Genomic DNA, 12,948 nt, shown 5'->3' with positions numbered 1-12,948 from the left:
GCTTACCATGCCCCACTGCTTCCACAGGAGCTGCTGCAGGCATTTTAGTCAAAAGCTATTTTAGCTCCATCAGGACTAACTGGGAGAACTGATGAGTGCAGACATTTGCTCAGCTTGCTGCATAGGGAAGGAAAATCAGGTGGACATTAATCATCTTTTTGCAGATGCGTCAGGTAAAAAGGAGAAGCACATTCAATCCCATGAAAAGGCTTATTTTTGAGCAGTTGTTCTCTAAGACCTGATAGCCAAGTGCTGTGCTCAAAGAACAAATGAAAGAGGAGGTGGCTCCTCTGGAGCTGCCTGCTTCCCAAAGATAAAGGAAGATGGAGTGCAGCACTCTGCCCATCCTGTACAGGAGGGTGAGAGCCATTGAGATAACAGTGAGAATTACTGTGATGGGGGCATCTGGCTTGATGTAAAAGGAGAAGAAGTGGGAGCATGCAATGGATTTCTGCATATGTTTGAGTTTTCCCAATCCTGTGGAGAGAGGCCTCTCTGACCATAATTGGAATGAACTCATGAATAGCGCGTGTGAGCAGAAAGCAAATCTGAAGCTGCAAGCAGCCAGCTCACCCTGCTGCATGGTTAGCAAGGAGATGTGTTGCATATGCAAGATGTAGGGCAGGGAAGGACACGTTCATCCTACTGAACAGGCGGGGCATTCACCAGAATTTTCTAGTGGTTTTGGAGAGCTCAGCTTGCCCCAGGTTGCTCTGTCTTCCAGGCAAGTGGAGGCACAGAGATGTCTGGTTTTGGTCAGCAGGCAAATATCTCCCAGGAGAAACTGGTGGCAATCTCTGACAACTGCACACAGGTCATGGCCAGTGATATGTGCAGAGGGACAGCGGGGGAAAGCCTGTGGGTCCTACTCCAGTTGCTTTTATCCTGCAACCCAAAATAAATATTTATCTCTGTTTTACTGGGAGAGGACATCAATTAGAAGGCAGAGCCATGCACTGACACAGGTCATACACCCCTTTTTGCGAGACAGCTGTGGCCAGCAGCAAGAAGAAACGCTGGGAGATGTCAAGTGTAGGTGTGGGGTTTGTCACGAGATGGGAACTGAACAGCTTTCTTCCTGCCCAAAGAAAGAGCTGAGGAAACAGCAGGTGTGGAGAAAGGCCTCTCTCAAACACAGCACTGAAGAGAGAGGGGGACAGAGTCTTGGCCCCACATCTGCCTTGGGGACACAGATGTCACCCTGCACTCCTTCTGCTCCCGAGGAGAAGTGTCAAAGACATGTCACTGACCAGGACATGAATGGCCTTGTCAGATCCTTGCTGCAAGTTCCAGAAATATTTTCTGATTGCTAATACAGGCTGCTTGATTATCTTGCCTGCATTGCTATGATATTACTCTTCATAATACTGTGAAATTTAAGGTAGAGAGGAGCTTTCTTTAAGAGCACAAATGTTTTACAAGGCCTTAGAAAAGCATAGCACTGTGAGCCAGTGCAAAGTTTAAGACAGTTGAAGCCAGTTAGCCTCAGCTTCTTCTTTAGATCACGATCCACATTAGCACATCCCTCACACACTCTGGCTCCTAGATCCCCTACATGGGCATATTTTGTTCCTTGCCTTCATGAGCTTCTGAGCTGCAGTCACTCACTAAAGCTCAAAATCTCATCTTTGGGCATGCATATGGACAAGCATTCACAGGAGAAGATCTCAGCTGAAATAACTGGAGAAAATTGCATATGACCTTCCATCCTCTCTCCTCCTCCTGGAGCACTGAGCCAAGACTTGTGGAGGAGTGCCATCACATTTCCCTGATTCCCAGTTCATCCTCATGGCTGTGTCTGTGCCCAAATCCTCTGTGCTTTCAGCAGCTCATCATCTGCCTCCCAGCTCCTCACCCCCAGCTTCTGCCGACACTTGGCACAGCCAAAGAGGACAATTGTCTGGGAAGGGAGGTTGCCAGGGCAGCAACATAAATTTTGCCCACGCTCTTGAGCATGGAGTAAAACATATGCTGGTGTTGCAGGCAATGGAGATCCCTTCCAGGATTTTGAACACTGCTGAACTTTGCTGCACAGTCAGAAGTCAAACCAAAACCATCTGGGTTCATCTGTGCTAAGTCAAAATTTATGAGATTTCAGCATGACACAGAGCAATACTCTTTGGGCAGGAAAAGTAAAGGAGGTCAGTCTTGGGTTTGTTTATTTGTTTGTTTAAGAATGCGTTTATTTTATAACTGACAGGAGATCATTTTTATTGGCTTAAAGTAACTCGCCAGGAATAAAAACAAGTTTCTCTTTCTGTTTTTCACAACGAGGAGTTGCCAAACAATTGGTTTCATGCTCAGAAGAGCCTCAGAGGTCTCTGCTGAATTGATTGACCGTAGTTCAAATCAGTGTGCAGCACAGCCACTGAGGGAGAAACAGAACAAGTAGTCAGGGCATCTGGAAGGTCTACAGGATGCCACTGGGGCACCCTACCATGCCTCTGGAAGAACAAGCTGGAAAAGGCTGGAGTTGCATGTTAATCTCTTATACATCCAGGACCCATCTGCTCTGGAACTTCAGGGAAATCTATAGCTGGGATCAGCCTCAAACATTGCAAGTGGGGTCTCTTCCAAAGGAAGATGAGTTCTACAGGGCAAGCGGGAGAAAACCTCAACCTTCAACCTTGAAAAACTCTAGGGTAGGAGTGGGCAATGAACAATTTCAGCTAGATGTAACTGACTGTAACTGAGGGTCACAGGGCTTCCTAGCCATCCTCCTCCCTTCAAGCCAGTCTTCAGCTGAGAGGACTAATTGGATGGACCTCTTGGGGCTCCTTCCAGCTGTTTCCTGAGATATATTTGTATTCTGCAAAGGGAAGGCTCAAGCTGATTGCTTTTACAACAGCTTCAATGGGAAAAATTTGCATTAAAAAAAATGTGGGGGAAAAAAAGACCTGGCTTCTTAAAAGGTTTCTTCTAATTCTGGCAGGTTGATCAGTACATTCTCTGCCAGACAAGAGGAGTTCCCTGCTGTGTGTTTTCTAATGAATTGACCACTGCCCTCTAAAAAGAGGTAGTGAAATGCACTGTGTAAGCATCTTCTCAATCAGCCTTGGGAGTTTTTAAGGTATCTTTACTTTTTTTTCTCATATAAAGGTAAAAGTTCAGTCTACTAATCCAGACAGGCCTTCTGGGCTGAAGAACATTTTCACATAAACAAACTTGCCCTTTGAATCACTACTCATTTCTCTTATAACAGTGATTAAATCACTTATAATAGTGATTTTAAATAAATGTACTTTAGTGTGGTCCATTGCTGCAGTTTGATCAGGTGGTATTTTAATCTGACCTGCCTTACCTCAGGCAGAGAGATCTGGATGACTCCATTCTTGTCTTTGTCCAGGAGATGGAACACTTCTGAAATGGAGAGGAGTGGGGAAAAAAAACTGGATATAAACCACAGAGCTTGGCATGTAGAGAATCGCTGTCTGACAAAATGTAAAGGGTCTGGCTTTTTGCCATGATCTACTGGAAATTTAGACTGGTTGTGTAAGATAATATTACAGCTGTTCTTCTTTCTTCTTACAAATATTTTCTAAGCTGCTTCATGGGGCGGAATAGATCTACAGCAGCAAAATGGGAGCTGGCAGCAGGACAACTAAAAAATCTGATGTGGCGGCATCTGGCATGATCTGGGGACAAACCTGTAAATCAGGTCTGAGCAAGGACTGTGAGTGATAAATGGTCCCATTTGTTGGAGCTGGGACAATGTGGAGGCCAGAGCACTGCCCATGAGTTGCTGATGACTGTAAAGCACAAGAGAATGGTGTGTTATGGAAACACATCCCCTACTCCCCATGGTCACACAGGCAGAAAGGCTTCAGCTATTTTTCTGCCGCTTTCTCCAACAGACACATTTTTGCTGGCACCCTGACCTTTCCCTTCGATTTGCTACGTTCGCAGCTAAAAGACACCAAATACCTAAGGCAACCCCAAAGTTTTCAGGAATTGCCCTTGGGCACTCACTGAACAGGGTCTCCAGGCGGATCATGCAGGCCACAAAGCCATCGAAATCGATGGTCAGCTTGGTGCTGCAGGCGTAGCGCGTGACGATGCTGTGCTGCACCTCATCGTGGAGCCTGAAACCTGAGGGCAAGGAGAAGATGGGAGTCACTGACACAGCAGGTTAATGTGCTTGGGTGAGATTTATCCATGGACTGTTGCAGCTGCAGGTTGAAGAGGAGGACTATTCCTCCCAGAAGGTCTGTTGGACTCTCACACCCACCTCTGTGGGTCCTTTCCCAAGCCCATTGTGCTGGGTGAAGAGAGGCATAGAGTTCTCCCACAGCATTTTGTCAGACTGCATATTTCACATTGTTTCACAGCATAACCAGTCCTATGTTCCCCAGATAAACCCCTAATTAGCGAGTCTTGGCACTGCAGCTGAATAGCAGTGATTGCAGCAGAGCCAATTGCTCACATAACACATTGGGCTCTATTCAGGCCCATATTCATGCTATTTCTGTCTCTGGATCATTCACATAAAATCCACTGAGCACAAGACAAATCAAAAAAACAGTGCTCCTCTAGATGCCCCTTAGCTGGCAAGCTCTGCTCCAAAAGTGAACACATCAGAGAGGACATGGTTGGGGCATGCCTTGATCAGGCTTGCACCTTCTCCAGAGGAGGAAATGAAGGAAAAAGAGGGTTTGGGCATAGCTCTGAAAGAGGACAACTAGATTAGGAAATAATGAGGCCAAAAATAGAGCAAGTAATAATCAGATGGGTAAGCAATGGTCACAGCATGGACAAAAGTACCAGTGGTTCATAATGCAGAACAGAGGATGGGGTTTGATGTGTGTAACAGCAAAAGGATGTAGCAGTGTGTGACTGCCAGGAAGGGAGAATGGCACTGGCAACGCTGTGATCTAGGTGACAGGAGAGAAGAAAAGCCATTAAAATGCTTCGCTGTTGGCCCAATGTTGGGTGATCCGATGGTGTCCCTGAGCAGAACACTCACCTGCCTCTCTGAGGGCATTTCTCATCTCATGGGAGTCGATGGTACCAGAGTAGTCACTGTCCACTTTCTTATAGATTGCCTGTGGCAGAGAGGAAGGAGGGAAGGGGAGAGAGCATTCAGTGTGTGTCCGTGCAGCAGTGCCATGGTTTGGGCACAGGGAAGCTGTGCTTGCACAGCTGGGCCACAGCAGCCAGGGGGACATGGGAACACAGGTCTCATCAGGGGCTAGAAGCTAGAATGAGCTACTCAGGGGCTCCTCTAGGGTTTAACCTTGGTTTGCTAGCCCACCCTGCAGCCCATGCCCTGCCATCCTCCCTGCTTGTGTGGCTAATCAGTGCAGGACAATCATTCCTACCTCTGCCATGCTCGCTGTGTCACTGCTGTGCCCGCTGATGGCTGGGACAGGGACTGCCCCTACCAGCACAAGCTCCTGCTCTTTGAAATGTTAATGAGCAAGGGAAACATTTCAAGCAGCTACTGGCAAGCCAGGCAGAGTGGGAAACACATTCCCATGGGCTGGCAGCTTGCCTGCCTTCATATTACATGGTGGCAGACAGGCCATTGAGGAAAATATCCTATCATTTGGCAAATGCTGCAACAGACCAAGTCCATCTTGCTTAATATTTCAGACAAGATGACAGATGCTTCCTACTGACAGCAGGTTTATTATCCAGATTTAGAAGCCACCCCAGACCTACAGCTAATAGTGGATTTGGGTCTTAGGGTTTGCTTTTCTGACAAGCCTTAAGACAGAGCTGGGGCTTCATGAACCCAACAGTTCTTCATGAACCTCCAGGGGAGATGCTCTGTGCTGAACAAGATCAAGTATTGTGGAGCAGGCTTGCTTGAGAGGGATGTGGTCACACCCAGAATGTCCAAACCTGACCTTCCTTTAGGCTGCTTGATTCTGGGTGAACTTCTTGGGATGTTAAATTGTCTGCCAGAAAAATAATTCAGCACTACTACAGGATTTCAGAAATACAAAGCCAAGTTTTTGAAGGTCCTAAAAATATGTTTCTTGTGTTTGCTTATGCTCAGCCAGCAATGCAACATATTGCAACAGCCGAGATATGTTCATATGAGCTTTAATGGAGCAGGCAGCAGAGAGAGCTGTCTTTGCCAATAATCAAAGAGAGTTAATCTGTCTTTCCATAAGGTATTGCAAATTATGGAGAGTGATGGGGCCAAGGTGAAAGAGGATTTGCTTGTGCCCTATTGAGTGAGAGGTGTTTCAGAGCCCTGGAACAAACTCCAGCCATGAGAAGGAAGGCTTCCAAGTATATCTGCTGTGAGGGTTTAACTCCATCTCAGTTCTGGATCTGTTCTTCAGAGCTGAGAGGGGAGGGAAGGGGAGACAGTCAGAAATGTTATGTTACCAAATAGTTTTGAATCTTCATCCAAAGTGTCTTGAATTCAACAAGTCCCAAGGTGCCAGTCCCATCGGTCTGGGCCATGTTAAGGCATGGTTCAAAAATCAGGATCTCTTTATCCTTAACAAAACTGGAGAGCAATCAGTTCTGATATAAACAAATCACCCATCATGGTGTCGTCTTAATGCCAGTTTAGTTCTCATTTGTAATTCATCTCCATCTCCCACAGACATGCCCACAGCTTCACATTTGCTTGGCTAAAGGCATGCCAAGAATTTCTAGGCTATCTTCACTCTCAAGGAATGATATATGGGATTGCTAAATATATAAGCATGATTAAAACCACTCACATTTTGTACACTTAGCAGTAGATTAGAGTCCTTTGGGGAAAAAGGGCCTGGCCTTGCAGGAGACTCTTGTGAGAAACCAGAGGCAGGAACTGCAAGTGAAGAGAGTCAATAGCAATCTACAGAATCTTCTCTCTTGTCCTTCAGGGCCTGAATGTCCCTACCAATGGAAAATTATGCAGAAACAGGGGTTTGATGCCATGATGCTGTGCTTACTGAGTTACCCCATCAGGCTTGGGAGCCCGTGGAGTGCAGGGCAATGGCACCACTTCTCCTAACAGCCAGCTATCCACAAGATCCACAGAGAATCCCTGCTGGCCTCAATGTGATGATGTCATGACACCAACACCAGTGAGATCCTGGCAGCACAGCTCTTGACTCTCCCAGTGCAAAGGAGCACTGGGCAGAGAGGTCAATAACCTCTCCTTTTCCCTTGGCTACTCAAACCTTATTGGCTCCCAAGTGTCCTCCCAGCTATGCAGAAGGGAGGCAAGCACAGCCTGTACTTGTAGCCTTCCCCTGGGAACAGCTCAGCCTGTCTCTCTGCTGCTGTGAGCTCAGTGCTCTGTGAGCAGGACCTGGCTCAGAGACAGCAGCTGAGGATGTGCTTAAAACCTGCATCCTGCCAAGCATGCTGTGTGTGCAGCTGGAACTGCACGGGTGCAGCCAGGCAGAAGGGCCCTGCTTCTTCTCCCCTCTGCATTTAGGAAAAAGTTTAAGCAATGAGAGATGCAGAGCCGGTGAGAGAAGCAGCTGATGATTAAATGGTTCAGGTTTCTACCACCCTGAGCTGATAGAGATGCTTGGCTGAATTTTTTGCCCCAGCCATTTGCCTGGGCAATTGAAGTGTAGACTTAGTCCAGCTTGTCAGGAAGATTTGCAAAAGAGATCTACAGATCTAGATCACTTTAAAAGTGATGAAATGACATTCAAAGGATACATCTAAAAGGCTGATCATCTCCCTGCAAGTGTTAATGTTGAATCCATCACTTTTAACATCATTTCCTGTAAAAAAAGAAATATAAAAGTCCAAGTCAGAAATACTTTAAGACAAATACTTTTCTGCAGACAATGTTGGAAATGTCAACCACCTTAAAATCTTGGTAGCAAAGAAGAAATTCTGCCATTTCTTCCCCTATTTCCCTTCAGCTGATTAATATGTTGTTTTGTTGGGGTTTTTTTTCACAGTGGGGGACAGGATGTTATTGGTTTTGGTGGAGATAAGCAACTGTATGTCCACAGAAGCATAATTACATTGCCATTGTGGTCCTCCTGGAAAAGTACAGGGAACATTGTGCCTCTGCAGAACATCTGCTGGCAACATTTGGAAGGGAACCACCAGGCAGTATTTCCAACCCACCCCCTATTTAGAGGTTCAACAAGCCAGGAGAAACTCAGCTGGGACCAGACACAAGCTCAGTTTTCCATCAGCCTTAGCTGGCAGAGCTGGGTTTTGTTAGCACAGATCCCATTCTCAGCTCCATCCAATGGATATACGTAACGTCACTTACTCTTCGCCAAAACCCTGTTTAGGATCCTTTGAAGTTCACTCGCAGTCACTTCACAGTCCTGGACAGAAAACAAAACATACTTTAGGTGTTAACACAAAAATTATTTGAAACAAGCTATTTTCACTTGCTGCTAGACATCTAGGTACTATTTCCCTTCCATATCTAAGGCATGTAAACCCTTAATTTTTTTCTAACCCTTCACATTTACCCTCAGATATCACAGGGAGAAGAACTTCAAAAGCAACCAGATTTCCTAGACATTCAGCTGGGAAATAAGTGGTTTGTTGGGTGCTATGGTGACAAGACCCAGTAAATGGCAACTTTTTAAAAGGTTTGACTGAATAAAAATGTTCAGGAAAACATCTGAGATTTTCGAGGCTTATGGACACTACAACCAAACAATTCTAAAATTGGCCTCTCAAAACTCAGAAAGGTCTTCCTAACTAAAAGGATGTTTTCCCTCTCCAATAGCAGTGGCCACCTGTTCATTAAGGTGAAATCTGACGTGACAGCCACAGGCTAGCACAGCAGGGCTTTGTAGATACTGTTTTTCAAATACACTAAGTAGAGAAAGAGCCCAGCCAACAGTTTTCCAGTTCCTGGGGCTAAACAAAAAGGAAGGAATTGGCCAGCCAAGCAATTGTCAGAATTATACGATAACTCCACAGGTAATGTATTTCACCCTGGGATAATATGTTCACAGTCCTCACTCCTATCTCCCCTATTTTCAAAGTTATTCGCTGCCTGGCATTACCAAGGGGGGAAAAAAAAATCACATTTTACACCAATAAGAGGAACAATGTAGAAAACCTTCTCTATTGTAAAATAAATTGAACTGAAGCTGTGAGTTAATAAAAAGGGAGAAATACTTGGTTTTTTGAACAGAGAGTAAAAGGAATCGGCAAGTCAAATATTTGTATAATCATAACAGAGAGGTCTTGGTCTTTTTTGTTCACTTTAATCCACTTACCTCTCCCGAGAGCTTTTGGAACAGAGTCTTGAACTCATCATCTATATCTTTGTTATCGACATGAGGCTAGAGAGGAAAGGGATGTCCAAGAGAGTGGTTAACAAGGTGCTTCTAGAAAGTGAGCCGTGGATATTGTAAAGATGCTTTACAGGGGCTTATTTACAGCAACAGAAAATGAGCATTTGCTCTGCAGCAATGGCAAAACAGAGGCACTGCTTAAGTCATGAACAGCCAGGGGCTGGCTTAGTTTGAGAGCAAATACTTCCTAAGGCTGATGAGAAAGTTTTTTTCTGTTACCAAGATACTTTTATAAAATAGCCGCAGTGATAATGTTGCTGCACTCGGCCAGAGCAATTCAGCAGTTCCATGGAATTCTTTTGCAGCTTCTCCCAGCTTCAGGTAAACTATTTGTTTCTATGGAAAGGTGCCTGCTCCACTTTCTCCTACCTATGCTGGAGGGAAGGACAATCAAATGTGTTCCAGCTCAGTCTACATGGGGGAAGTTTCTGTGCCACATGACCCCCCAGGTACATGAAAATGAATGTGAAACTAAGATATGGATATATATAAAAATCCCCATGAACTAATAATATTTCTTCTGAGCACAAAAATATACTGTAATTGCAGCTCAGGTGAGAAAACAAAATCTTGCCCCTGTTTTACTCTCACATTATGAAGGAAAACTCTGCCGAGATAGGGCATCTAACCTCATATGGTTTTGCAGACACCTCATCACCCATCATCCTAAGGAAAAAAAGAAAAAAAAAGTAAAACAACCAGGAATTATGAGTCTTCTTTAAAGTCTTGCCTTTAAAATAATTAGAAAAAAAAAGCTGCTTGACTATAAGGTGTTAACAAACACACAGAACAAGCCCCCATGTTTTCTGCTTCCCATACTCCCCCTCCCACCTCTGCCTGCCCCAACTCTTTGAAGATATTTCCCATAGAAAATCCAGCCTTGTTGCTCTTGTCTCTCATCCAGACTCCTGATTTTTCATCCAATGGCTACTATTGATACAGCTGTTTTTAAAACCATCTCCTCCTCATCGTAGTCTCATATCCTGCACTCTTTAATTATGGGAACACCTCCTTCCCAGAGCTGCAGGATCTTGTTCCCAGCTGAGTGCTTAGTGGACACCTCTGAAGAGCCATGACTGCCATGGATGTGTGGTCACTATGGTAGGCTGTGGGGAAAAACAGGTTGTGGAAATGGGTGTATTTTGCTGGTTAAGACAAAAGATGGAGCCTAGCGTGTGGGTGCAACACCTGACCTTTCCCTTTCTCCCCAGCAGAAGGGGAGGTTTCCAGGGAAGGTACTCACTGTGTTTTAGCCTGTTTCTCAGCAAAAACTCGCAGGCAGAACTCCCCGTTCTTGAAGGGCTCGAAGGTGGAGGGCACGATGAGGTAGTGTCCCCGGGGCAGCGTCACGCGGCTGGACACCTCGCGCAGGTTGACGTAGGGGTCAGTCCGGGCTGCAGGCTGCTGCCTGGCAAAGAAAGCACGGCCTGCATGCACATCTGTGTTCTCCAGCTGTGGGGAGTGTGTTCTTGTTAGAAACCGTTTGGCAGTGCCCTGGTAAGCCACCCACCCCATTTGATTTCAGTGCTTCAAAGCCATCTCAAGCTTTTCTTGGTATAAAATAATAAATCCATGTGGGATGGCACAAAAGAAAACCACTGGGGTTCTGTCATGGGAAAGAGGCAGATAATTAGAAGGGACAAGAATCTTCCTCTATAAAGATTATCTCTTCACATGCCTCTTTACAATTATTAATGTAAAATAAATAGTATCATAATGTGTGCTCATATCTGATCAAATTACTATGCTGTAAATTGGCTGTGCATTGAGCATTTTTTGCTTTCATGGGCTGCTTGTGGACAAATTTAATTTTCAAAATATTTTTGAGCAATTCATGGTATGGAATAAATCGAATTGCACAGGAATTGTAGTCTCTGATTTCTTTAAAGAGATGGAAAAGAATAGTAAGCAGGACAAAGTAGTAGTCACAAGGGTGAGACTTTTGGGACCACATTAGGTGATTTACCAAACTTCTCTTAGTAATACTAAGGATATTCATTTGGATTTGGTGGAAAACACTACTTAAATTTTCCCTAATACCAATATACTCTTTAGGAAGTTAAACATTGCACAGTTCATAAAATAAAACACATAAGAAGGAACAGTAGTGTAAAAACAACATCTCTGCTATAAAACTCTTATTCATGACTTTTGCTCCACAAAGATGTCTTTCAAAAAGTGTGATTCAGTGACACACAAAAAGTGCTGTGTGGCTGATGCAGGATGGGAAGCATTGCTTAGGGATAAGGTCTCTGTCTGTCTAAGAACAGAGCACACGAAGATCTTACCAAACATTGTATAATCATTCCGTTTTTCTGTTGTAAACTGTAGAAAAATGTGTTTGTTTTTCCTCTTTTGTCCTGAGATAAGATTGAATCTGATATTTATTCAACAGCCCCATCCTTTCCCCTCACTCAATATTAAGCTAAGTAGAACTGCAGAGATTAAGAAGACAGATCTATATCTTCTCCAATACATAAAGTTCATTTTCCCTTTGCATTTGCAAGGCTGCTAAAAGAACACAGTTAATTGCTACATTGGCCACACATTCATTTACTGAGAGGGAAAAGGGCTGAAAAGCCAAGGAAAAAATTGGCAGCATAGCCTGCTGGACCTCAGTAATGAGTATAGGCTGTTCCTACTGCCAGACACCCCTGGGGTCTCTTTCTTCAGCAATGAAAAGTCTCTTTTCTTCAGTATTGACATCTGGGGGGATTAGGGAAGGTTGAGCAGGGCTTGTTCATTACCAGGAGCCCCAGCTCAGAACTGTGAAAGGAATGGATCCACAGAGCTTGGCATTTCTTCTAAACAATATTAGCTACATTTTTTTTCAGGTTTAGAGTGCAGAGATCCTGTTCTACCTTCACCTGAACTAAACAGCCAAATTCTGACCTCAGCTGTACAAACTTCATGGAAGCCAAATTTCAACAAGTATAAATGAGGTCAAGGCAGGGAGTCAGACATCTGTAATAAATCCTTGTGGCCCAGTCCCTTGAAAATGGTTATTCAGAACTGGATATATTGATCCAGTGATCCAAGAGCAAAGCTCTCCAGAAGAGATATCATTAGTAAGGAAGAAATCTTCCTGATAGCTAAATTCTCCAATGTAAGAGGAGGTGCCCATCTGGAGGCTGGAAGTCTTCAGCAGAGACTACATACCTCTGGAGGAATCTGAAAGGAAGGGAAAGAGACAATGTTAAAGGGCTGCAATATACCTGCATTCACCAGTAGGAAAAAAAAATTCAGATAAAGCCTCCTTCAGAGGCTTTTTTATTTAACTTTCATTTATAACCATATATAATAGCATCAGATACCCATGAAGTTCTCTCCTGTCCTAGAGCTGTTCCAAAGGAAAAAATGAATCTTCATCCAGAGAAATCTGTAAAATATCTAATTGCTTTTTCCCCTGATATGCTGTTGTGAATTATACTGTTGATTGGAAATACTTAAATAAGCCTTTGAATGTTCAGTCAGGAAAGTCAACAAGTTAGCCCCACTTTGCAAACCAAAACCAGAGAATTTATTACAGCAGACCTAAAATCCACTAGTCTACTACTACTGAATATGATGAAAATATAAGGCTACTGTCACTAGCAGTCAGTCTGGGGACAATGAGGTTGTTGTGAAGCAATTAAAACAAGTAGCAGGTTTCAAGATTTGGCCCCTCCTAAATTAACTAAGTTGCTATGTTAACTTGTTCCTCCAAATA

The 12,948-nt window shown here is 44.2% G+C and overlaps 1 protein-coding gene across 2 annotated transcripts in view; it reads right to left on the bottom strand.

Moving 5' to 3' along the window:
- LOC146439182 (calpain-8-like) overlaps nucleotides 1-12,948 on the bottom strand; it is a 45,328-nt gene that overhangs the window by 13,396 nt on the left and 18,984 nt on the right. Inside the window, exons 11-20 of one of the 2 annotated variants that reach the window (XM_085054719.1) lie at nucleotides 10,483-10,693; nucleotides 9,869-9,905; nucleotides 9,162-9,227; nucleotides 8,192-8,249; nucleotides 7,621-7,685; nucleotides 6,340-6,408; nucleotides 4,964-5,042; nucleotides 3,970-4,089; nucleotides 3,302-3,360; nucleotides 2,154-2,368 (exon numbers count right to left, since the gene is read on the bottom strand). In XM_085054719.1, coding sequence (XP_084910845.1) covers nucleotides 2,345-2,368; nucleotides 3,302-3,360; nucleotides 3,970-4,089; nucleotides 4,964-5,042; nucleotides 6,340-6,408; nucleotides 7,621-7,685; nucleotides 8,192-8,249; nucleotides 9,162-9,227; nucleotides 9,869-9,905; nucleotides 10,483-10,693 — 788 coding nt within the window. In that variant the 3' untranslated portion in view covers nucleotides 2,154-2,344. Of the gene's footprint in view, nucleotides 1-2,153; nucleotides 2,369-3,301; nucleotides 3,361-3,969; nucleotides 4,090-4,963; nucleotides 5,043-6,339; nucleotides 6,409-7,620; nucleotides 7,686-8,191; nucleotides 8,250-9,161; nucleotides 9,228-9,868; nucleotides 9,906-10,482; nucleotides 10,694-12,948 lie in introns of those variants that run through there. The other variant, XM_085054718.1, reaches the window with a different exon arrangement.

Source organism: Lichenostomus cassidix, chromosome 3 (genome assembly GCF_008360975.1).
Source record: "Lichenostomus cassidix isolate B80296 chromosome 3, HeHo_3.0, whole genome shotgun sequence".
NCBI classification, from domain to species: domain Eukaryota; kingdom Metazoa; phylum Chordata; class Aves; order Passeriformes; family Meliphagidae; genus Lichenostomus; species Lichenostomus cassidix.
The sequence above is the reverse complement of the archived record's forward strand: the minus strand, read 5'-3'. Positions and strand labels throughout refer to the sequence as shown.